Genomic DNA, 26,965 nt, shown 5'->3' with positions numbered 1-26,965 from the left:
ATGTCCAGACATTTGCATGGTGTTGACTACATAGTCGAGGTGGTTTTGCCCATAACAAACATGGCGTCGAAACATGTTAACCGGGTACAGTCACGTGGTCAAAGACCTGGCTGGGGGACAGTATGGCTTCAGATGACAAACGGATGTTATTATTCACTTCCGGGTGAGACTAATCGGGCGCCATCTTGTCTTGTTCGCGAAGAAGTAGAAGCATCGAAAGGGTTGGAGAGGTGTTATAGGAACGGTGGCGGCACGGTGTTCCGGAATCAGAGTGGGTAAGTGGTGGAGAACGATTAGGCGTGGGGACTTGCCGGGTCATTAGAATCTTCTTGGTTTCTGTGGCGAAGGTAGCATAACTTAAACACGTAGGCTGCGTACGCTGCTTGGCGCGACCGCTGGAACCTCATCTCCCTTAAAGCGGTGGCGTCCGCCTGACTTGGTGAATCACGGCGCTGCTCCCGGTTTAAAGGAAATGTTCGTATTGAGGAGACTGCTCGCGATCTCTCCTTCTAACTGTGAGAGTTCCCTCTAGGAAGAGAAGGGAGTGATTGTTGGGCTCCCGACCGGCCGTTAAGCACTGCGCGTGCGCAGTGGGAACCCCCCGTATGGGGAGGGGGTGCAGGGGAGCAGAGGAGGCGGGGGCCCGGAGCTGGACCTTCTTTGCTGTGCACCTCCGACTCCGCAGGCGCAGCGAAGGGCAACTGTGTCCTTTTAACTAACTACAGTTAGGTTCCTTAGTTTGTATTAACCTTGTGTTTTTAAAGTCATAGACACTATGTGTTAGGTTAGCTTCGGGAAAGAAGGAGGTAGCTTCCAATGTTTCAATTTTATTATCCTGTGATGGATATCATTGTCATCTGAACATCATGGGTACTCGACACATTTTGGTTGTTGGTGGTTAATTCATAGAACAACAAAATAAACTTGGAATTTCTGGTTTGAGTGCATCAAGGCAAATGCAACAAAAACCAGAACCTTGAAGGTGTTTTGTAAGGTGTTACGTGGCTGTAGGTAAGGTAACAGTAAATCAGTTCTCTTAAGATGGTGTTGATTGAGACTCGGTTAAAATTTTGTTGTTATTGTTGTTAATAGACTTTACTTTTTTAGGACAGTTTTTGATTGACAGAAAAATTGAGCAGATAGTACAGAGTTACCATATAAACTACCCCCCAACCCCCCACAGAGAGTTTTTCCTGTTGTTAACATATATTAGTATGGTACATGTACATTTGTCACATTGAATGGACCAATATTGACACATTATTGTTATTTAAAGTCCATAGTTTATTCACGTTTCCTAAGTTTAAACCTAATGTCCTTTTTCTAGCCCAGGATCCTATTTAGAACACCCTATAACATTTCATTGTCATGTGTCCTTAGTCTTCTTTGGTTGTGACAGTTTCTCAGGCTTGTTTTCTATGACTGTTACAGGCTGAAAATTCCTACAGTGAAGACCTAACTTCAGTGCCTCAGAATATGACTCTATTTGGAGATAGGGTCTTTAAAGAAGTAAAATGGGGTCATTAGGCTAGGCCCTGTGTGCTATAATGGTGTCCTTATAAAAAGAGCAGCAGTACACAGAGGGAAGACCACATAAAGACAAAGGTAGGAGACAGCCATTTACAAGCCAAGAAGAGAGGCCCCAGAATGAAACCCACCCTGATGACAGTTTGATCTTGGACTTCTAGCCTCCAGAACTATAAGGAAGTAAATTTCTGTCGTTTGAGCTACCCAGTCTGTGGTACTTTGTTATGGCAGCCCTAGCAAAGTAATACCGTGACCTTGACAGTTTTGAGGGGTGCTGGCTAGGGATATTGTAGGGTGACCTGCTATTGGAATTTGTCTGATGTTTTTCTCATGATAAGACTGGTATTAGAGGTTTTGAGGAAGAAGATCACAGAGGTAAAATGCCTTTTTCATCACATTCTATCAAGGCTACATACTATGAACATGACTTATCATGTTGATATTGACCTTGATCACCTGCTTGAGGTAGTGTTTGTCTCATTTCTCCACCGTAAAGTTACTCTCCTCTGTCCACTCCCTCCTTTCCATATTGTACTCTTTGGGAAGGAAGTCCCTTTGCACAAAGCACACTAAAGGAGTGGAGAGTTAAGCTCTCCCTCCTTTAGGGTGGAGTATCTACATAATTTATTTGGAATCCCTCCGCATGGAAGATTTGTCTCTTCCCTCCAATTTATTTATGTCAGTAAGGATTCAATAGATATTTATGTCATAATTTGTGTTATAATCCAGTACTACTTTATTTTGTTGCCCAGATTGTTCCAGTTTTGGACATTGGTAGCTCCTTCAGTTGTCTACTGTGCACCTTTGCCATCTTCCCCCTCCCCCCTTCCCTCCCTCCCCCTTTTTCTGAGCATCTTCTTACTTCCTGGCACTACAAGATGCTCCAGGCTCATTTTGTATATTTCTTGCCCCAGTTCTAAGAATCAGCTATTTCTCTAATGATCCCTGATCCCTCTCCTTTGTTAGAGAATGGTATTAGAACCAAGGTAAGTGTTCTTGTCGCCACTGAGGGGTTGTTTCCTTTAGGCTTTTTACATTTCTTTTTCTTTTTTTTTCTTCCAAATTTATTTTTCAATTAATCACTTTTTTTTTGGTATCTATAACCAAAGTATTCAATTCTCCAATATTTTTTGACTACCTTTCTTGAGCTGCAGACTACAAAGTATTTCAGTATATACTAAAATGCATGTCACATCAAGCATCAAAAAGTTACTACATTTCAAATAATTACAAGATTAACTTCGTTAGTGCCATTTCCACCTAATCTGAATTGATCCAAATGATTTCTTTTTGTCTTTGAGATCCATTACCTGGAGTGTAAGACTGAAATGGCAGGGGAGAAGAGGATTGTTGCGTTTTGTGGTTTCTAAACTTTGTGTTTGATATGAGAAACATTTCATTATATGCACCAAAGGATGGGTGTGTTACTGTATTTCTTTGATTTTGCAATTGATGCTTAAGGGCTTTAAAACAAGCACTACAGTTTCATTCTCATTTATCTGTCACACAGTCTAAGGGATGACTTTTGCAAATATTAATGATTGTCATTTAAGCAAGTAATTTTAAGAACCTCAAAGCAATGAATGTTCTAATATAGAGTCATGTAAGAAATAAGATAAATGACAGTCATTTCTGGTTGTGTTAGTTTCTTAGGGATGCTGTACCAAATTACCGCAAACTGGCCTTAAAACAACAGAAATTTGTTCTTTCACAGTTCTCCAGGCTACAGATATGACTGAAATAAAGGTTTTGGTAGGTTCATGCATGTGTGCTCGACAGCCCGCCCTCCCTCTCTCTCTCTCCTTTTCTTTTCTTTCTTCTCTCTTCTGTCTCTGCTCTAGGGGAGGATCCTTCCTTGCCTCTTTCTAGTTTCTGTTGGTTCCCAGCAATCTTTGGCTTTCCTTGGCTGTAGACACTTTATTCCGGTCTCTGCTTCTGTAGTCATGTGGCATTCTCCCTGTCTTGTGTCTTCTTCTAAAAGCACTAATCATTACTGGATCAGGACCTGCTTTAATCCAGTATGACCTCATCCTAACTGGACTATGTTTGCCAGGACCCTATGTCCAAATAAGGTCATGTTCACAGTTACTGGGAGTGGAGGTAGGACTTCAACATATCTTCTAGGGGGACACAAGTCAATCCATAACACTGGTCAAATTCATAAACTAGATTTTTATAGCTCTGTGTGATAATGTGCATAATCTGCAGCAAATCCTGGTTGTTGATCTTTCTGTTCTTCCCAAATCCCAGTTGTTTCCAAGGAAATAGAAATTAATTTAACCCTGTAAAGGGAAAGTCTTGTAGCCTGGCTCATCAATAATCACATTTCTCTAAACTTGAGAAATGGAGCTTAAGAATCTTTAAAATTAAGGCTAAAGGAAGAATGAATAAATTGGAATTGATTTTTGATGTTATAAAGTCAGAGTAGCAGTACTAGAGTGTCATCTTCATTGTTGAATATTAATATATTTACTTGATAATAAATTTCAGTGACTGAGTAAAATATTTTACCACTTAATATGGGCAAAGCACTTTGGAGAATTCAAATAACTATTAAGACATTTCCTCTGCCCTCAAGAAGATTCTCGTTTGAGCCAAGACAAACACGTGAAGATTTTCATGACCAGCTTCCTGATTCTTTGTATCTTTAAAAATCTGTAGTAGATTTATTTTTAAAAATACGCACTCGGGCTTCCCTGGTGGCGCAGTGGTTGAGAGTCCGCCTGCTGATGCAGGGGACATGGGTTCGTGCCCCGGTCCGGGAAGATCCCGCGTGCCGTGGAGTGGCTGGGCCCGTGAGCCATGGCCGCTGAGCCTGCGCATCCGGAGCCTGTGCTCCGCAACGGGAGAGGCCACAGCAGTGAGAGGACCGCGTACCACAAAAACAAACAAACAAAAATACACACTCATGGTTAAATAATTCAAAGAATATAGAAAGGTAGAGAATAAAAAATTAAAATTAACTCATCTCTGTTTTCCCTCTCCAGAGCTTACCAATTTTAAGAGGTTTTTGGTAATTTAGGAATTTTCTATACTAAATTGTGTTCTTTAAAAAAAAGGAACTTAAAGTGGCATCATTATTCATCCTGTATCACATGATTTTTTTCACTATACAATTCATAATACAGTTCGTACATCAGTGTGTCAGCATATAAAAGTCTACTTTATTCATTTTAATGGCTGAATAGGAGTCCACTGTATGGTTCACTCTTATCTCACCTACTGCCCTTTGAGTGTCACTGAAAGCAGATGTTCACTGTTACAGACATGCTGCAGGTTTTTGAGTTACATGGTGTGTATGCTCATCCATGGTTTTAAGTCCTTGAAGTGGAGTTGCTGGGTCAGAGGGATGATTATTTACAATTTTGATAAAATACTTTAATGCTAACTTGTCTTCCAAAAAGACTGAACATTTGGTGTTTTACCTACACCCTTGTTCAACACACCCTCTGTAGCCAAATAAAGTTTCTCAACCGCAGATTTAATTGAAGCATTTTATTGAATAGCTTCTAACTTCTTACTTCCTTGACTTTTACTGTTACCTTCTTTGCTGCGTTTTATTCTGCTCTGTTTCTCACAATTTCACATCCTTTCCATATTTTTCTCAGCCTAAGTGTATCAATCATTGTATGTGAATAATAGCCTCTATAAAAACTTTAGGGGGAGGGCTTCCCTGGTGGCGCAGTGGTTGAGGGTCTGCCTGCCGATGCAGGGGACACGGGTTCGTGCCCCGATCCCGGAGGATCCCACATGCCGCGGAGCGGCTGGGCCCGCGAGCCATGGCCGCGGAGCCTGTGTGTCCGGAGCCTGTGCTCTGCAACGGGAGAGGCCACAGCAGTGAGAGGCCCGCGTACAGCAAAAAAAAAAAAAAAAAAAAAAAAAAAAAAAAAAAAACTTTAGGGGGAAAAGAGCTTTGGAAAGCATAGTAAAACTAGAAGCGGTTGGTTCTAGTTTTACTATGTAGCCATCAGAAAAATGGCTACAAATAATACAGATCACTCTTGAAAATATGCATGTAAAACCTCTTTGTGCGTAGGAAAACATGGAAGTTTTTGTTTTGTTTTAATAAAAGCTACAACCTATGATATTGTGAGAAGTAGGGACATTCCAAAGATAAAATGAAATCTGGATAAGTCTTAGATTGCTTTAAGAGAAGAAAATGGAATTGAGTAGAAGTGGATTGGCTTGATCACCCGTCCCCACCCCCAGTTGTAAACTTGAGTGCTATCAAAAACAATACTGAGAAAGTCTTAGTGGTGATATTGACCACTACTTATTGAAGCTTTCTGGGCCAAGTCTTTATATGTTTCCCATTTAATCCTCACAATAACCCTATGAGGTAGACATTTATTACATTCACCACTTTACAGATGAGAAAACCAAGGATTAGAGAGTAGTTAATTTGCACATATTCACACAGCTAGTGAGTGGTATAGGCAGGCATCATGAACCAGGGCTTGTGTCCTTAAGTCTAGGTGACAAGTGGTAATCAGAAAACTTAAAAGGGGAATTGGAAACGTTGGCCGTGATAACCATTAAACAGGAGTAAGTAAAAGAAACTTAGTTTAGAGTGATTTCTAGAAAAGTAAATCTGTGTATTGGAAATGATGATAGGGAGTCAATATACATCATTTTCATCATTAAAAGTGGTTTTATTGTGTGCACATCTATTTGCAACTCCAGTAGGCACTGTGTAGCGCTAGTTATAATGCCTACATTGTATGAGTTTACAACCTACGACAGAAAAATCTATGCACTGAACTCTGATGTGCCATTAGAGCTTTGGAAAACATAGCAAGCTCTGCTTACACCAGCTTTTTTGTTTCTCCTGTATATAGGTCAACAGCTTTCTTATCATTAACCTTTAAAAGTAAACAGAGGGAAAGAAGAACCTATAGATCATTCATTTATTCATTTGTTGCTTAGTGACTGCTGGTCACTTGCTTTAGGACAGCAAGAAGCTGTCTGGTACCTTTGGAAAGTAAAAAGATGAATACATTTGTCTTTCTATCAGCTTTAAAAAGGTATTAATCTGGGGACTTCCCTGGCGGTCCAGTGGTTAAGACTTTGCCTTCCAGTGCAGGGGGGTGCAGGTTTGATCCCTGTTGGGGAGCTAAGATCCCACATGCCTCATGGCCAAAAAACCAAAAGATAAAAACAACAGAAGCAATAATGTAACAAATTCAATAAAGACTTTAAAAATGGTCCACATCAAAAAAAATCTTTAAAAAAAAAGTATTAATCTAATGGAAAGAAGAAACCGTTTGAGGGACAAATTATTCTCACCTTGCTGATATAATTTTTAAACTTAAAATTCCATAGAAAAATCTGAATTTATTACCTTATTTGTACCATTTAAGTTCATATCAGATGGATGAAATCTTTTAAAATGTTTGTTCCTTTTTTTCTCAGCATATATGACAATTCCTAAATTTCTTGACATTATTTTGTATTGTTAATTGTTCAAGTAAATAAAAAAGATTTTTTTGAAAGCAGAATGTTTTTAAAGCTTTGCCTTCTCATTTCTGATGTACCTGTTTCCCTTAACTTTATAATGGTAAATCTTTTCTCATTATAAAATTAATGGAAGAGAAAGTTCAAATTAATTTGGAGATGATCACACTTCCGTGTTGCATCTCTAGAATTTATTTTTATTAGTTCAAATAGCTCTTCAAAATTTAAGTGCAAACATACACTTTTTTTTTTTTCAGGGCATAAGTAATCTTGCTGCTATGCTTCCAAGCTGTAGTTCTGAATCAACCTAAATTTTAAACAGAAGGTGAACCTCTGAGGTCAGTCAAAATAGCAGTTGGTATTTCTTCTGGGTGTGTTCCTCTTTATTTATTTGTTACCTTTTAATTAAAGTTAATTGAAGTTTTCAAGAGTGCTAATGAGTTATTGGTCTTTAAAGGGCTTTAAAGGTATAGTTGGAAAAGAGGAGAGGGAAAAAAGAAGAGAGAAAATCGGAAGAGAGATTAGAAAAAGAAGTATTTTTAGCTTGGAATTGATACCCAGTACAGTTGTTGGCCTCAAGTGTGGTACTATTTAATGCCTATTTTGCCATATTCTAATAATCCCATTATAATAGAATATATTAATACAACTAGAAGATAAGTGCACTTGACTCATAAGTAAACAAGGTATAACAGAGGAATGCATCTTTTGTAATTCAGTGTTCTTCAATTGAGAGGTCAGGATCTGCCATTGACAGAACTATGTAACATTCTGAGAATGCTGCAAAGACTGTGGTTGCAAGCTCTAAGAGCCTGGATGGTAGTAGCCAATTGTCGTATTAAAGTTGGTGTCTGTTACTTCCTTAATATCTGGCTTTCCCACTTTTCGTGACCCTGCAATAAATACTAAGGCGTAGTTTTGTATTGTTTTTAGAATAGAGGAAAGGGTCAGTCTGAAAGGATTCATTTAGTAAACATTTATTTAATGCCTGCTATGTGCTAAGCCCTGGGGTACAAAAATGAAGAAACACACTCTGCTTACTATGTGTGTCATTGGTTCTTGAATAGGGTTGTATATCAGTGTTGGATGAAGTACAGAGATAAAATGACTGTAAGCATTTAAAACTTTTTATTATGGATGTTTTCAAACTAGATTACAGATAAGTAAACTAGTGTGATGAACCCCCCTGCCCCCATACTCATCACCTAGATTTAATAGGTATTAATGTATGTTTTTCCCCTCTACTTTTCCATGTTAATTATATGTTAAGAAACCTGGTCTTGGGTAGTTCCCTGGTGGCCTAGTGGTTAGGATTCCGGGCTTTCACTGCCGTGACCGGGTTCAATCCCTGGTCGGAGAACTGAGGTTCCACAAGCTGCACGATGTGGCCCCCCCACCAAAAAAAAGGAAAGAAAAGATAGCTGGTCTTGTGGACTGTCTCACCTTCTAGATTTGTCTGATTGTTTCTTTTGATACTATTTGGCCAGTACCTTTGTCCCCTAATAATTCCTTTACACTGAAAGTGAGAGCCGAAAACTCAGTTGGATTCAGGTAAACATTTTTGGTGAAAATATTCATAGTGATTCTGGGATGTAATTTTGTATCTCGTGAGGAGACACTTAATAATCTGTAGGGATGATATTTTGGCAACCTTTGAATTTTTGATTTCCCATCAACTTTTCTTTGAAGACTGCCTGAAACAGCTGTTTTTATTAGGTTTGACAATATGGTAATTTTCTAAATCTTTTCTATCTTATGCATTCATTAACTATAATTTATAAGGAAGAGTTTTCCTTCATTAGCTAGAGCTATTTGGTTACCCTCTTCAGTGAGCCTTGGTTTGAGGGAGGGTACATCACTTTTTTTTAACATCTTCAAAATAATTACATTTCCAGAGAGTTATATTGGGAAAAATTAGATTTTTTTCCCCCTTTTGAGCTAAATTGAATAGAGCTGTGCTTGCCCCCAAACTCTTGACATCAGCATTAACATGAAATTTTCTCCTCTTGTTTGCCAACTAAAAAATTCCAGTTGCCTTTGGCAACCTTTTGAGCAGAATTTTAGAGCTCTGATCACATAAATGTATCATCATATAATAATTTCTGATGTGTGAGCTTTAACATTAAAGAACACTCATTCTCATTTTTAAGCTATGTTTATTTTGTTGAAGACAGAAAATCAGATACACTTTAAGAGTCAGGATGTGGGATCAAGGAGGACAGCCTTGGCAGCAATGGCCCTTGAATCAACAACAATGGATGCAGTCATTCCAGCACCAGCAGGATCCAAGTAAGGAAACAAATTGAATTTGGGGAGTGGGGGAGGCGGGTGTATAGAGATGAGTGGGACATAGGCACTGGAATTAACGGAGGTAGAGCTGGGATTGGTTTATTGATCATTTTATGGTCAGATTTTAATTTTTTCTTGTAAATAATCTTACCTAGCATACATATTAGGGCATGGATTTCCCTTTGGAAGATTTCCTCAAAGAGTAGAAAGCTTTATGTAGATTTTAATATTTTTAAAACTGATTTAGTTCTTGTTTTCTAAAGAAAGAGGAAAGTCTTAAATGTGTTGCTTAATCATACTTTTGTTAATTCGGAATCTTAAAATTCTATGTAGATCATAGTCAACTGATGGTATGCTCTATCATTTTAAAATTTCTCTTTAATATGGAATATTTCAAGCATATACAGATGTAGAAACGAGTATAGGGAGCCCCCATTTATTACTTAGCTCTAGCAGTGGTTAATTCGTAGCCAATTTTGTTTAACTGATATGATCCCTTCCACTGTCCTGCCTTTACTGGGTTAATCTTATCCTATTTCTTTTTTTTAATAGCTACATAGCATTCTGTTATAGGACTGTACTGTAATAAATCCACTTTTAGATGATAGGTTGTCTGTGAGTTTTTGCTTTTTGAAGTCATTCCCATAATTTTGTATATGTACCATTATTACTTGTCCAATTATTTTCTTAGGAAAAAAAAATCTAAGAGATTTGATAGAGCACAGTTGTACATTTAAAAGTTTTAGATGTACATTGTCAAGTTTAACTTCATTTTCATCAAAAGGTATGAGAATATTTATTTAATCTTTGCTAAACTGAGATGTAAAAAACTATCTTAATCTACTTTGTTTACTTTATTAATAGAATTAGATCTTAAAATGTTAACTATAGATATTTGATGAAAGGAGGAACTTTAAGATAGCAGAAACAATGAATTTTGAATAAAGAATGGCTAAGAAGTTGTTAAGGAGATATATTTTGACTAGAGAAGGGAGTTAAAGATGTTAAGAAGAGTGACTGAGAAGGAACAAGAAGAGCTATCTATATTCACGTGAGGTGTATAGGATCCAGAGTTGGGATGGGACCTGTTAGAGAAAGAGTGAGGTTAATCATTTGTTTTTATAGTGGTTTAAAAAAGGAATAAGAGTTTTAAAAAATCCAGTAAACTTAAGGTGCAGGGAATAAATTTTCTTATGAGTTAATATTAGAAATTGGTTAAGAGTGTTTTTGTGGATGTCTTAAGTAATTTTCTGAATGTCTTATTAAGTAATTTTTATTATTTTATAGCCTGAATATGGGTTATTTTTATGTATTTTTTTCAACTATAACCTTCTGTAATATTTAAAATCTCTAGTAAGGAATAACTGAGAAGCTTGTTTTACATAGAGACACTGTTCTTTTAGCTCCTACATTCTGAATGCCAAATTCTGCTATGTTAAATTATGTTAGGCCAGATTGACTGGGCTGCATTGGCTCAAGCTTGGATTGCCCAAAGAGAAGCTTCAGGACAGCAAAGCATCGTAGAACAACCACCAGGAATGATGCCGAATGGACAAGATATGTCTACAATGGAGTCTGGTCCAAACAATCATGGGAATTTCCAAGGGGATTCGAACTTTAACAGAATGTGGCAACCAGGTTTGTTGTTTATGTTTTCCAAATTTTAGGACTATTTTTAAAATAAAATGAAGATTAAAATTAAATTGTTTAATTTGCTTAGTTTTATGACTTCTTGAAATTAATGCTTCTTAAAGACTAGGCAGTTTCAATTAGATTTGACCTTGAAATTTTGTGGTTAAAATTATTCTATACTCATCTGCTAGCATTGTGGCACTCAGTTTGATTCTTTTCTTGGTTCTTCATTCCTAGGCTGACAGGGGCTGGGAACACTGGAAACCTCACTTGGCATCTAGGGAAGAGAGCATTCTATGTCTCTCTGTTGCAACCTCTGGCCTTTTCAGCAGCAGCACTGGCAGAGCAAAACATGTCTAGTCTCTAATTAAGGAAAAATTGTGTCACTATGTGACAAATTAGTCTGTCAAATATACTCTGCCCCTACCATCCACCCATCTCTCTCTCCCCTTTTTTTCAGATAGTGAAGATCTTCCATAAGTTTTTATCTGTTTACTTTTTTTGTTTGTTTGCTTTTTTACTTCACAGTATGACTAGGTTCTTTGATGCTAGTTCACAGTTTTCTATGACTTGTGTTATTAATTATTTTTAACAGTCACTTCACATTTTTATAGGTGAATCTTATTTTGATTATGCTAATGGTGAAGTCATAGCTCCTTTTCTTTATTAGTACTTATTATTGTTTCTCAATGTAAGAATGGAAAACTCAGGAAGTAATCCTCTAATATCACTTTTAAAAGAATAATGAATATTCTAATCTTTAATACTGGGAAATAGTTCATTTCTAGTTTTCTGGAGTCTGTGCCAAATTTTCCCACATTTGAAAATGTTTTGGTTCCTAAGTTCATCAGTGATTCACCCTGGCATTCCCACTTCCCCAACTTTACTCTGCTGGTGTTCTTTGTGTCCCAGGCAAGTGATTTACCTCCGTGTGCCTCAATTTCCCTTCCTGAAATTGGCAAAAATAGTACCTGATTTCTCCCTACCTCACAGGGATGTTGTGAGGATAAATGTGTTCATGGAAGAAAGGAATTATATAAAAATCTCAAGGTATTATTTTTATGGTATTGTTACTGAACAGAAATAGAAAAATTCAACAGAAAATTGCTTTGGATTTTGTTATGTTCATTAAAAATAATTTTGGGCATTTGATTTCCACTTGTTTAGGATATGAATTAGAGTGGAAGTTAGCTCATTCGAATTATTTATTAGATTAATTCATTGCTTATGTTTAAGATATGCAAAAGAAATTGGACCAAGAAGTCATAAATTTTTTAATCTGTTTCTTTACTGAAAAATATAGCGTTCTTGAGATCTTAAAGATGTGTGCTGATTTTGTTATAACCCCTGTTGAATGTTTTTATGCCTAAATCCTGAATAGAATGGGGAATGCATCAGCAGCCCCCACACCCCCCTCCAGAGCAGCCATGGATGCCACCAACACCAGGCCCAATGGACATTGTTCCTCCTTCCGAAGACAGCAACAGTCAGGACAGTGGGGAATTTGCCCCTGACAACAGGCATATATTTAACCAGAACAATCACAACTTTGGTGGACCACCCGATAATTTTGCAGTGGGGCCAGTGAACCAGTTTGACTATCAGGTGAAAGATATTTTGTTGCTTTAATATTGTAGATGTGCACGTAATCCATTCTTTGGAGGTGTCTCATCAAGAGTACCTAAGATATGTGTTTCACTTTTCAGTCTTGTACAGATAAGCACATATTATGTCTCAAAAAAAGTTATCAGTTTTTGAGTATTAAAATCATGAGACTTTTATTTTCTCGTTTTTGATTTGCTTAGGAAAATGGTATAAAGGATTGTTAGGGAAAAATTTGGATAAAATGAAAAATGTGTAAGTGCAATAGCTATATGATGTTTTGTTTTCTAATTTATAATTTCAAGATGGTACCTTTAAATATTAAATAAAGTTTAGAAAATGCACGGTAGTTGAATACATTATTTATCAAAAATAGATTATGGTTAAAACATGAATAAAATACATGAAGAACATAGATCATCTTCCTAAATGCAATTCCTTCTGCTGTGTAGAGTTAAGACATTTTCTAGTGTTGTCATTTTTTTTCCATTCTGACATGACATGTTAATGGAATTGTACATAATTTTCTTTGTAGCATCTAATTCATTCCTAGGGACATAGAACTCTATGGGGAATAGTGTCATTAAGAGGGGCTATATTTTCTCTAATCACTGTGCCAGGGTCCACCCTTAAATTATAGTGCTAGGTGTCATTTTGAAATAATTGATTGCAATCGTTAACTTTAAACTGAGCTATCATTTAAAATTTTGGAAAAAACTCATATGTTATTTCACTAATTGTATGGATAATGGGCATAATCGTAAACAGTATTCACCTTGAGACAGTAATCCTCTTATTCATTCAGATACTTTATGGGGCTTCCCTGGTGGCACAGTGGTTGAGAGTCCGCCTGTCGATGCAGGGGACACGGGTTCGTGCCCCAGTCCGGGAAGATCCCACATGCCGCGGAGCGGCTGGGCCCGTGAGCCATGGCCACTGAGCCTGCGCATCCCGAGCCTGTGCTCTGCAATCGGAGAGGCCACAACAGTGGCGTACCGCCAAAAAAAAAAGATACTTTATGAATATTTGGTATACAGATAGGACAGTTTCTGTTTGTTTTGAAAAAATGTAGTAGTGGGGAGCTTCTACTTACACAACATTTGCTTGGTAGATCCCCATGCTAACAAGACACAGCTCTGTTGGCATCTGGCTTAGAAAAGCCTCTGAAAATGGCAAAATTACAAAAATATATATATATAATGTAATGATTCAGTAGCTTTTATCTTAGCTTAAAATAGATATCTCTTGCAAGATGATAGAAATAAGTTCATAACTAGGAAGTTGGAATTGATTTAAAACTTTTTTTTCCTGTGATTTTCTAGTTACAGAAAAACTGACATTTGATTTCTTGGTAGTGGAAGGATTAGTTTATAAATGGATTCAGAATGAAAAACCTCATTTATATATTCTTTTTTATACTTCTTGAATATAGTATATTATCAGCTGGATTTTATATGGCTCTTTGCATTTACATAGGCAGAAAATCTTTATCTTTCTTAAGAAAAGTAAGCCTAGGTTCTTGGGGCTACAGAAATATCGGTGGATATTAGAACATGGAATTCTTGGATTTGCTGCACACATGGATTTCTACTGTCCCAGTTCATAACACACGTGTGTCCCAGAGAGTATATTGTATTAATGTGAAGAAAAATAAACTGCAATACTCTTTCAGCATGGGGCTGCTTTTGGTCCACCGCAAGGTGGATTTCATCCTCCTTATTGGCAACCAGGACCTCCAGGACCTCCGGCACCTCCCCAGAATCGAAGAGAAAGACCATCATCGTTCAGGGATCGGCAGCGCTCACCTATTGCACTTCCTGTGAAGCAGGAGCCGCCACAAATTGGTAGCTATTTAAGTTTAGTGAACCACAATTGTCATGATTTTTTGATCATGTAAAAAGGATGTTTTATTTTCTTGAATTGTTGTAATACTCTGATATGTTAGGAAATGATACTTTAAAATCCTATCATTTTATAGTCATAAACCTTAAAATTACAAAAAAGATGCTATCTAAAATCTTTAAAGTTTTGAATATTTTTCTTTAAAATGAATCTTTTACCTTAAACTCCAGATTTTGTGATGAAATTTAAATTTATTGTGACCATAGCATGTTGATATTTCTTCAGTGTTGATAGCTACAGCTACATTATGCCAGTATATGATCAGTTCCCCCTTTAAAGCCTCCTGTTTGTTCTCTGTCTATGGACTCTTTCCACTCTCAGTTCATCTGATAATACTGCTGTCAGATTAATTTCTTTATTTCACTTTCCATAGTGTTTGGCAGAAAATATTAATTTTTAAATAACATAATAGAACTAGTTTATTGCAACTGACAAATTACGTATTTATGTTCTTTTTTATCTGGAAATCCAAATCTAGCACTTAATGGACATTTAAGCCTTTCTTTTTTTTTTAATCACAAAGTAGACATTTTAGGAAGATTCTAACTTCTGTTTTAACTTAAGGAATAATATTAGTTCAAATGAATTCTTACTGGGCTTCCCTGGTGGCGCAGTGGTTGAGAGTCCGCCTGCTGATGCAGGGGACACGGGTTCGTGCCCCGGTCCAGGAAGATCCCACATGCCGCGGAGCGGCTGGGCCCGTGAGCCATGGCCGCTGAGCCTGTGCGTCCGGAGCCTGTGCTCCGCAACGGGAGAGGCCACAACAGTGAGAGGCCCACACACCGGAAAAAACAACAACAACAACAAAAAACTTACTGTGAAGGCTTGTGATTTTGTTTAATTCTGTTCTGTTTTCACATTTTAGGAAGCAGCATAGTATAACAGTTGGCTCTGAATTAGCCCACATCACTACTTTTTGTCTTTGTAACCTTGAGCACATCACTTAATCTCTTTGAGCCTCGATTTCCTCACTTAAAAAGAGATGGAGTAATAGTAGTGCTCTTTTAGGGCTTTTGGGGATGAAGTGAGATGATGGACTTCCCTAGTGCCTTGGCACATTACAAGCATTAAGGCAGTGTTCACTCTTGCTATTAAAAGTGATGATTTTAAAGAAAAGCATTTAGTGGATTGTTTTTATTACCACTGCCATTCTGGAGAATGATAGTATTTGTCACTAGCACTCAAGTGGCACCAGAATTATTTTTTTTTAAGTTACAAAGATTGTAGAAACTTACGAATAAGAAACTCATGCATTTACAATTTTTACTTAGCTGACTTATGAATATTTTGTCCCACATGAAACAGATGCAGTAAAACGCAGGACTCTTCCAGCTTGGATTCGAGAAGGTCTTGAAAAAATGGAACGTGAAAAGCAGAAGAAGTTGGAGAAAGAAAGAATGGAACAACAACGGTCACAATTGTCCAAAAAAGAAAAGAAGGCTGCAGAAGATGCTGAAGGAGGAGATGGCCCTCGTTTACCTCAGAGAAGTAAATTTGTAAGTAGACACTCCTGACATAAAACTCCTTGTGACATCTGTGTGAAAAGTTAGTTGACTTTTTCTGTCTTATTTGACTTGGTATGATAATCTCTAGGTCCATCCGTGTTAGTGTAAATTGGCATTATTGCATTCTTTTTTATGGCTGAGTAATATTCCATTGTGTGTATATGGCATATTACACATGCACACCACGTCTTCTTTATTCATTCATCTGTCAGTGGCCATTTAGGTTACTTCCATGTCTTGGCTACTGTAAATAGTGCTACTGTGATCATCAGGGTGCATGTATCTTTCTGAATTAGATTTCATCTTTTCTGTATATATGCCCAGGAGTGGGATTGCTGGATCATATGGTAACTCTATTTTTAGTTTTTTAAGGAACTTGCATACTGTTTTCCATAGTGGCTGCACCAATTTACATTTACAATTCACAAATATCATATGATATCATTTATATGTGGAATCTAAAAAAAAAGATACAAATGTAAAACAGAATAGACTCACAAACATAGAAAAACTTATGGTTACCAAAGGGGAAAGGTGGGGGAGGGATAAATTGGGAATTTGGGATTAACAGATACACACTACTATAAGTAAAATAAACAACAAGGACCTACTGTATAGCACAGGGAACTTTGTTCAATATCTTATAATAACCTATAATGGAAAAGAATCTGAAAAAAATATATGTATACTGAATCACTTGCTGTGCTCCTGAAACATTGTAAATCAACTATACTTCAATTTTTAAAAAGTATTGAAATAAATAGATATTAATTTAGCTTATAAAAAAGTATTAGAGTAATGTCCTAGAGATTACTTTCAGTAAGTATATTGGAGATTGTTTTTATGTATGTATTGTTGAGGGTAGTAAGGAGAAAGGGGACAGCAAATTTATAAAACATTTCATTCCAGAGAGAAATTATTCACTGGGGTGCTAGATGATAGGTTTTACCTTGACAAACAAATCTGTGTTCTTTTGTTGTAGTACAGCAAACTGCCTAGCGATGGACTATAAAACAAAACTATACTTACACCAAAGGATGTAATAACTTTCATAGTTTTTGACATAGGCACTGAAAGTAACATAAAGTTTTAACTCTTTAAATCTCCATCAGTGGGCTTCCCTGGTGGCGCAGTGGTTAAGAATCTGCCTGCCAATGCAGGGAACACGGGTTCGAACCCTGGTCCGGGAAGATCCCACATGCCGCGGAGCAACTAAGCCCGTGTGCCACAACTACTGAGCCTGAGTTCTAGAGCCCGCGAGCCACAACTACTGAAGCCCACTCACCTAGAGCCCATGCTCCACAATAAGAGAAGCCACCACAGTGAGAGGCCCACCTACCGCAGCAAAGAGTAGCTGCTGCTTGCTGCAACTAGAGAAAGCCCGCCTGCAACAATGAAGACCCAATGCAGTCAAAATAAATAAATATTAAAAAAAAGAACTCCATCAGTTAGATGGCATGAGTGGCTTAGAAATTTTTTTGTTTAGCAACAGTATGCTTCTAGATGGTATGACAGCCACAGCATTGGCCAGTAATGCAATTCAGGAAATGGTTCTTCCTCCCAAGGCCATTTTCTGCTTCAGAAATAAGTATCAAAGACAGCAAATTAACTAGACTTAAGCAGATTGGCTTTGCTTAAATTCCATGAGTGCCATAAATTACTTTTATTTTTTAACAAAAGAACCATGCCAAAGATATGATTTTATTTTGAGTGTTACACCAGTAAGAAACAACAGACTGCCACTATTAAAGTTTACCTTTAACAAAGACAAAAAATTTTTTTTCAATCTTTACATGAAATAGTGGATTTTCAGGTTTGATGTTTTTTTTCAAGTGTCAAAAAAACTGTTTGGAGATTATCCTCCCTCTCCTCCCAGATGCCTTTGGACTTGTGTCACATGTATCTTCCCCTGGTTCAAATAGTCTTTCCATAGTTGTATTTAGGTGATCACCTTGTCTTTTACTTAGTAGGATTGTTAAGAGTGACTATGGAATACTTCTTTGCCTAAAGAAGAGTCCCCTTTTTAAGGTATGCTATCTGGATACTGAAACCCTAAAATCATTCAGAGAGACAAACTGCTGGTATTTCCTCTATCTGAAGTAGACCTCATTTCTTGCTTATCTGTCTGTTACGTAGCTAAAAAAAGCAAATTTCACTGGCTAGCTGATGTCTGGAAACTGACTTTAGATTTTTAAGTCACATGATTTTAGGTAAATAGCTTACATTTACAGCTGTAAAAGTTACACCGAGGGCTTCCCTGGTGGCCCAGTGGTTGAGAGTCTGCCTGCTGATGCAGGGGACACGGGTTCGTGCCCCGGTCCGGGAAGATCCCACATGCCGCGGAGCGGCTGGGCCCGTGAGCCATGGCCGCTGAGCCTGTGCGTCCGGAGCCTGTGCTCCGCAACGGGAGAGGCCACAACAGTGGGGGGCCCGCGTACCGCAAAAAAAAAAAAAAAAAAAAAAAAAAGTTACACTGAATAATATGACTGTGGTGCATTTATCCAAAATTCTACACGCCACTCATGTCTGTACCATCATATATAATGGATATTAATTAAATCAGTCTCTGGGCCTGATGTGCTTCTAGTTATTTATAAAATAAGGTAAAATTTTCTTAACTAAGGAAAGAAATTGAAAAATAATAGAAATTGATTCTCATAAGTCATCTTGTAGTCTTAATATTTCCTCTCAGATAACATTTTAAATTATCAAATGAAATCTATAGCACAAAAATGTAATTTAGAGAAATTTCATTTTTATATATCTGTTTCATAGACTTTAATTTGGGTTTTAAAATATAGAATATATAATTGTATTATAAGCATGAATTTGGGCTACCCGAAAGTGCTATTACTTTTTTTAGGATAGTGATGAGGAAGATGAAGACACTGAAAATGTGGAGGCCGCAAGCAGTGGAAAAGTCACCAGAAGTCCATCTCCAGTTCCTCAAGAAGATCAAAGTGAACCAGAAATGACCGAAGAAGAGAAAGAGTATCAAATGGTAGAATGTTAAATTTCTTACTTTTACCATGTACAGACTTAAAAAAATTTTTTTAATTGAGGTATAATTGACATGCAACATTATATTATAGGGTTTATCTTGTTTATAATTTTTTAAAATTATTGGTTGGCTATCTTAAACTTGAGAGAGAACTTGTGAAACTGTTACACAATGTATATTTGCTGGGTGATAATGTCTGCAAAATCCAAGTAACATAATACAAAATCACAGCTTATAAAGCAGTTATTTAAGCACATTTTTAATTAAACGGTGTTTTACTACATGAGACCCAAGAGAACATTTATTATTTATTATTTTTCTAAAGTGTGTTTTTTGAATACTGAAAAAAGATTAAAAGGCTACATAGAAAAATAAATTTAGGAAGCACTGGATTGAACACAGTTAAACATATTTCTTCATTGCAAGATTTCTCAAAGCCTTCAGTGCCTGTCATGTGTATTGTCAGTTTCTGAGATTGGGAATATAATGTGCTGCGTTTCTCATATTGAAAGATCAGTGATATTTGAAATGTCTTTAGATGAAGCTGATTCAGTATACTCTTATTTTAGTAGATGAGTAATCTGAATCCCAGAGAGGCCCACATTTGAAACAGCTGTTGGTAGCCAAACCAGTGCTAGAATCCAGCTCTTATTTCAAGTCTATTGTACGCTGTGCTATAGTAATCAAGAAAAAAAGGACTTCATCTCACAGAATGGAATGACGGCCTTTTTGTTATTTTCCTCGTTTTTTTCCCCTCAAATTTTACTTTGAGCTGAGGGTTAATGTAAGTTCCTAAGTGACATAAGAAAATAGTATTGTGCTGCTTACTAATAATATTATTAAGTGAAGGGATATTCCTCTCAAAACACTTGTGGAAACTTTTATTAATAGGGACTTTAAAAAAATATTTTGTCTCTAGAATTAGAATTCAGTTTCTCTACTATACAGATGTAAATTCGTATATATATTTTTTAATCCACATGATTTTAAAATTTTTAAAGTTTTGATAATACAATAATTTTCAAGATACTGTATTCCTTGGAATAGCTGGTCTGATCTCTTCTCTAAAAATGACTTTGCCTTTTAATTTTTTTGAAAATGTCAAACTGTATCAGTAACGATAATAAATTAGAAAAAAACAAAATATCCTTCCTTAGATGTTGCTGACAAAAATGCTTCTGACTGAAATTCTACTGGATGTCACAGATGAAGAAATTTATTATGTAGCCAAAGATGCACACCGGAAAGCAACGAAAGGTATATTGTGGGTGTTCTTGGTTCTCTTTTCCTGGGGGTCTTTTGGTTTTGGTGGCTACTTTGGACTTTTTTTGTTGTCCTTGTTGAATTACTAGCAGATTTTGAATATTCTCTTGCATGTTTTAACTCTTTGGGAAAGGTTAGATTTGTAGACACCATATTAAAAACTATACAGATATTTTTGTTTTATCCAACCTACCTGAGCACAGATTAGCAGTTTTGCTGTTGTTTTATAAAATGTATTGTGGAAAATTCTTGATGTTCAATTTCACCTGATTTTTTTTATATATATAGATACCATGGTATTGGTATATGATTTCTAATACAATTAGTTTGCCTAATGAATTATGAACCTTCAGAATTTTCACAGTTTACCACTTATAATTTTTACAGAAGCAGCTAATGTCCCCTCCCCCCCATATTTTTAGTAACACTTAAAAAGTATATTGAAAGAAAAATTTAAATTATGGGCCATACCTCAAAAAAAAATACCAGTGTACTGGTCAACATTTTTCCTCATTATCAACCAGTTTCAGCTCACATCAGAATTATAATTTCAAGGCCAGACATGCTACTGGTTTAAAATGAATGTTATGTTTTTAATGTTTCTTCTCTCCCCAAAAAGCAGCAATAGTAGTAGATTTAACAATACCGTAGACTCTCATGACTATGAAATCGTGGCTATTTGTGTTAACATGTTGTTCCTGTTGTTGATGTGATACAAAGCTCCTGCAAAACAGCTGGCACAGTCCAGTGCACTGGCTTCCCTCACTGGACTCGGTAAGTATTCTCCTTATTTGTGAGAGGGCCTTAAAGGGAAAAATCACACTTACCTTGTCTCTCTACGTGTTCTGTTTTGAAACTGTACTAGTCCTACACAGTTTATAAAATTTAGGTTTTAGGGTTATAGCCTCTAAAAGGTTTGCTTTTTTTTTTTTTTTTAACTAAAGCATTCACAGTGGGATTATTATAAATGTGGTGGCTAATTCATAGTTTATTAGTACAAGTTATAATAGTTCATAATTTAGCCATGATAGCATTTAAGCTCACTTTCAGAATTATTACATACATGCCTTAGGGAAAAACCTATCCACTAATGCTCTTAAGGACCTTTATTTAGATTGTGTTGCAGCAAGTCAAGTTTTTACGTAGAGGAAAGGGTTTATCTTACAGCATGATAGTAGTGATGTGTTCGTAATTTGCAATTTGCATGATATATTATCAAGTATATAAGAGCTTGACTTTGCCTTTTCCACATCATCATTTCAAATTAATATTTGTGAGGGTCAACAGAAATGGGTAAAACCAAGTGCCCATGTGATTTTGTTATGATTACTATTTAGATCACTTCAGGGTGGGGAGCAGTTTTAGCACCATACCATTTCTGTATCAGTGAGAATTACAGTATTCCAACTTTGTTAGGAAAAAAATATTTAGCATCCCTTGGATTTCTAAGCTTTGAACAATGAAAGAGTTAATTTTAGAAATATTTTCAGGATCGTCATAAATTTGAGTAAGGTAGTTTGAATTGACTATGCTTTAGTAAGGCTTTGTTACTGCCCTATTAAATGGTTTTGTTGGTTAGCATGGACAGTAAGACAGTCATTTTCAAGATTCCCTTATGGTAAGAAATATATGAAATATTCTTGAAAGAATAAGATACTAAGTATCAGTTTTCTTGAGGATTCTGTGTTCTCCTTAAGCATTGTAATTTATACTCCTCCCCACCCCGAATAAGCATATTCTTCCAAGAAAAGGCAATGAAAAAGAAATGAGCTTTCTTCTCGGACCTTAAAAAGTTTTTAGTGCCTAGAATAATTTTTACATATGATAGACTGGGCTTTATGCACACAGGTGGACTGGGTGGTTATGGATCAGGAGACAGTGAAGATGAGAGGAGCGACCGAGGTTCTGAGTCATCTGACACTGATGATGAGGAATTACGGCACCGAATCCGGCAAAAACAGGAAGCTTTTTGGAGAAAAGAAAAAGAACAGCAGCTGTTACATGATAAACAGATGGAAGGTACAGTTCTGTTCATATTTCTTCTTATTTTATAACCAACTTAAAAATACCAAAAGATAGAATTAAGGCTAGATTATAAATAATACGTGATGTAACTGAAACTAAGGTTTTTTGGCTCATTTGCAGTTTTTATCAAAGTTAAAGCCAAAATTGATTGTAAAAAGTGATAGTTTATAAAAGTTTTTTTGTTTTGTTTTGGGAGACATTAGTTCCCTTGGCTGTAAGTTAAGCTATTTAGTGTATTTTTATTTCTTATTAAAGTTCTTAACGTGACTACCCTGGTGGTCCAGTGGTTGAGACTTCACCTTCCAATGCAGGGGGTGCAGGTTTGATTCCTGGTCAGGGAGCTAAGATCCCACGTGCCTCAAGGCCCAAAACCCAAAACATAAAACAGAAGTGGGCTTCCCTGGTGGCGCAGTGGTTGAGAGTCCGCCTGCCGATGCAGGGGACACGGGTTCGAGCCCTGGTCTGGGAAGATCCCACATGCCGCGGAGCGGTTAGGCCCGTGAGCCATGGCCGCTGAGTCTGCGCGTCCGGAGCCTGTGCTCCGCAACGGGAGAGGCCACAACAGTGAGAGGCCCATGTACCACCAAAAAAAAAAAAAATTAAAACCAGAAGCAATATTGTAGCAAATTCAATAAAGACTTTAAAAATGGTCCACATCAAAAAATCTTTAAGATAAAAAAAAGTTCTTAAAATGAAAAGACTTTTGAAAGGGGAAATATATTGTAAGCTATTGAAAAGTAATTTGTAGCTAGCATATTTAAGGATAATAGAAGACCTTTTAGAAGGTTTTTTATGTAAAATGCTGTACATGTGTACAGTTCTTAGTTTATATAATGATACTAGGAATAATGAAAGAATATTTATTTAGAATTTCTTTTTTGAAAAATCTTATTTGGACAATTTGAGAAGGAATTATTGAGTTAACAGCCAAAAATTTCCTATAAATTACTTACTTACCTTCAAGTTGCCTTATTGTACAAAAGGGAAATCTTCTTACTTGCTTTACTGTACCTCTACACTTTGGTACTCTATTGCTGTACTGTCCAGGAAGGCAGCTAACTGCATGTAGCTATTGAGCATTTCAAATGAAGCCAGCCCAAATTGAGATGTGCTGTAGGTATAAAATACTCACTATATTTCAGAGACTTTGCATTAAAAAAAAAAAGGTGCAGAATATCTCAATATTGTTTTTAACTGATTACATGTTGAAATGATAATATTTTTTCTATGTTGGGTTAATAAAATATGAAAATTAATTTCACCTGTTTCTTTTTACTTTTTAAATGTAGCTGTTAAAAAGCCCTGAATTGCTTATTGCATTCTATTTCTGTTGAACAGTGCTGCTGTATTTTTGTAGTCTGGTAGCTTGAAATTTGGTAGCATGGGAGTTTTTTCATTGCACATTTGCCTTTCTTACTGTTTTTGTCTTTTTCTGTTTCAGAAGAAAAGCAGCAAACAGAAAGGGTTACAAAAGAGATGAATGAATTTATCCATAAAGAGCAAAATAGTTTATCACTACTAGAAGCAAGAGAAGCAGATGGTGATGTGGTTAATGAAAAGAAAAGGACTCCAAATGAAACTACATCAGTTTTAGAACCAAAAAAAGAGCATAAAGAAAAAGAGAAACAAGGAAGGAGTAGATCAGGAAGTTCCAGTAGTGGTAGTTCGAGTAGCAATAGCAGAAGTAGTAGTACTAGTAGTACTGTCTCTAGCTCTTCGTACAGTTCTAGCTCAGGTAGTAGTCGCACTTCTTCCCGATCTTCTTCTCCTAAAAGAAAAAAGAGACATAGTAGGAGTAGATCGCCAACAATTAAAGGTAGGCGTAGTAGGAGTAGAAGTTACTCTCGCAGAATTAAAATAGAGAGCAATAGGGCTAGAGTAAAGATTAGAGATAGGAGGAGGTCTAATAGAACTAGCATTGAAAGAGAAAGACGAAGAAATCGAAGTCCTTCCCGAGAGAGACGTAGAAGTAGAAGTCGCTCAAGGGATAGGCGAACCAATCGGTCCAGTCGCAGTAGGAGTCGAGATAGGCGTAAAATTGATGATCAACGTGGAAATCTTAGTGGGAGCAGTCATAAGCATAAAGGTGAGGCTAAAGAACAAGAGAGGAAAAAAGAGAGGAGTCGAAGTATAGATAAAGATAGGAAAAAGAAAGACAAAGAAAGGGAGCGTGAACAGGATAAAAGAAAAGAGAAACAAAAAAGGGAAGAAAAAGATTTTAAGTTCAGTAGTCAGGATGATAGGTTAAAAAGGAAACGAGAAAGTGAAAGAACATTCTCTAGGAGTGGTTCTATATCTGTTAAAATCATAAGACATGATTCTAGACAGGATAGTAAGAAAAGTACTACCAAAGACAGTAAAAAACATTCAGGCTCTGATTCTAGTGGAAGGAGCAGTTCTGAATCTCCAGGAAGTAGCAAAGAAAAGAAGGCTAAGAAGCCTAAACATAGTCGATCGCGATCCATGGAGAAATCTCAAAGGTCTGGTAAGAAGGCAAGCCGCAAACACAAGTCTAAGTCCCGATCAAGGTAGTATACTTTTTAAAGTATTTTGTCTGATTTAAAAAAAAAAAAATTTGACTGAATTTATGCAAAGTTGAAAGTGTCCTTTCTCTCTCTCTCTTTAATAAACTCAGTTTGGTACTTGATAAATGATCATAGTCTTAAGTAATTTTAGAAATCCTATATAATATTATTTATTTGAAAATTGCAGATTCTTTAGTATAAAATACATTTTTATTTTTAAATTTTATCTTTTCCCTTTCTTTTTTTCAGATCAACAACCCCTCCCCGTCGTAAACGCTGAGGAATGATGTGGCAAGAATGCCATGATGTTTAAAAAATTCCATGAGTTTTAAGGGCTTGTCTCATTATAGAGGCACATTGTGGCTGTGTAGGTGAAACCAGAATTTTTTTTTTTTAATCTGTAAATAGGTGTACTTTTTCCAAATGCTGCTCCAAGTTACTTAATAGGATTTCTTTGTATTACATTTTTTCAAAAAATAGTGCATAATAAGACTATAAACATGCCATTCTCTTTCAGCTGTAATGTTCTTAAAATTATTCTTGAATGTACTGTGATGTCAATAAAGCTCTTTAGTTCATTTTTGTTAACCTCTTGCACATTAATTTTATGATTTTAATCTAAGGAACGTACTTTTATAAAAAGGCAGCTGGAGTTTTGTATAACAGGTTTTAAAGGTACTTCCTCTCATCTCCCCCAAAGAAAATGGTTTTAAACTAATAGTTTGTCAAAATCTGTAAATTGTACCCATGGATTTTTGTCAAATTTTAACTATAAGGGTGTAGAAGAGGGCCAGAAATAGATCTTTACGTTCATTTGGAAGCATTTGACAGCTTTCTAAACTTTTCTTCCTGTTTTGGGGATTTTCAAGTAATATGTTCTCTGTGTGTATAAAGTATGGTTCACTCCTGTAAAATGAAATTGCTGGAATCAATCAGAGCACTGCACCATTAGAATTATTTATAACGAATTACTGTGTTTGACAGTAGCAGCAGTGCAAGTCTGGAACTATATTCTGCAGTTTCCCACTTCTGTTTTAAAGCATATTTTAAACACTTTGGGGTTACTATAGAACTAAAACTCACAATTTGATATATTTATTTATATTTTTAAAGTATAATATGACCTCAGCTCAGTGGAGGAATACTGTATTATTCAGGTTTCTGTCAGTTTCATAACAATAAAATGATTTGGTTTTGTCAGTTTCTTAAAATTATGATCAGTGAGTAGTCTAGCAGTTTAAGGCAGTCATAACTTAGGAGTAAAATGAGGCTCTGCAGGCACTGAAATGCTCAACTGAAACGCTTTTAGGGTCCACTTTATATGATTACTCACTTATGCCACAATAGATAAATCTTTGAAAACAAACGCTTTTAAATTTTAATTTAAAAAGGAAAAAGCAGGTGCAGGTCGCAAGAGTTTTAGAGTATGCCTTGTTACCAGCAGTAGTTCATTTTAAAGTAAGCCAGGTTTTTGCCAAGATCAGTGTTTCCTCAAAATGAAGGTAGAAATAGACTTATAATAGTGTGCTCTTGTACCTCTACATAGGTTCTTAAATAATTTTGAGCAGTTACGCATTTATCTAGAGGAAATCAAACTGTGAATAAGTGCATGTTTACCAAAATGATTGTTTTACAGTGCATTTAGTTCTGATATTTATTAAGTTGACATTTCACACAATAACTTTTAAATAGTTTAGAATTCTATATAGTTTAGACATCAGTCACATCTGAGATAAGTAAAGGAAAATGTGCAATATTTTTTACGTAGGTGAGCTAACACAGTGTACCTAATTGCGGAATTATCTGATTAATTTGTAATAGATAAGTTGTATAACATTTTCATATCTAAAAATGTCTTTTAGATCAATCTCAAGTGAAGTAATATTTTCAGAATAAAATGATACAGAAAAAGTCTACTGGCTATGATATGCACATTTTTAAGCAAGATATGAACTAGAGCCAAAAGTAGCATTTGACAGTTTGATTTACTCTGCCATAATATGCAAGCTTCTTATCTGTAGATATTTTTAAAAACATAGTCATGATGTATGTGATTATTAGTAAATACATCAGTATTATAATTAGATATTTGGGTTTTCAGTTTAGAAAATACATCATTTCACTGACATTAATGGAGTATGTTTACCTTGAATGGTAAGATTTTATAAATAGGGCTTCCATGATTTGGGATGTGAATGCTAAAACTTATACGTAAGTTAATTAGATGTGTAATTTGGTTA

At 36.2% G+C, this 26,965-nt stretch overlaps 1 protein-coding gene across 3 annotated transcripts; it reads left to right on the top strand.

The window, feature by feature from the left end:
- Positions 1 to 219: 219 nt before the first annotated feature.
- PNISR (PNN interacting serine and arginine rich protein) lies at positions 220 to 25,303 on the top strand (the record flags this gene model as incomplete). 3 transcript variants are annotated; one of them, XM_079716329.1, is made up of 11 exons in its annotated part: positions 9,168 to 9,270; positions 10,720 to 10,908; positions 12,284 to 12,507; positions 14,177 to 14,348; positions 15,712 to 15,902; positions 18,775 to 18,912; positions 20,070 to 20,169; positions 20,896 to 20,949; positions 22,024 to 22,194; positions 23,642 to 24,728; positions 24,975 to 25,303. In XM_079716329.1, the coding sequence occupies exons 1-11, from the start codon at positions 9,183 to 9,185 to the stop codon at positions 25,003 to 25,005; spliced, it is 2,445 nt and encodes an 814-aa protein (XP_079572455.1). In that variant the 5' UTR covers positions 9,168 to 9,182. The 3 variants fall into 3 exon arrangements, with proteins under 3 accessions (XP_079572457.1, XP_079572456.1, XP_079572455.1); XM_079716330.1 differs by lacking the exons at positions 23,642 to 24,728; positions 24,975 to 25,303 and having other exon boundaries at positions 9,152 to 9,270; positions 20,883 to 20,949; XM_079716331.1 differs by lacking the exons at positions 14,177 to 14,348; positions 15,712 to 15,902; positions 18,775 to 18,912; ... (3 more) ...; positions 23,642 to 24,728; positions 24,975 to 25,303 and adding an exon at positions 220 to 275 and having other exon boundaries at positions 9,152 to 9,270; positions 12,284 to 12,531.
- Positions 25,304 to 26,965: the final 1,662 nt, after the last annotated feature.

Source organism: Hyperoodon ampullatus, assembly GCF_949752795.1.
Source record: "Hyperoodon ampullatus genome assembly, chromosome: 12".
Lineage (NCBI taxonomy): Eukaryota > Metazoa > Chordata > Mammalia > Artiodactyla > Ziphiidae > Hyperoodon > Hyperoodon ampullatus.
This window is presented reverse-complemented; position numbering and strand designations above follow the sequence as displayed.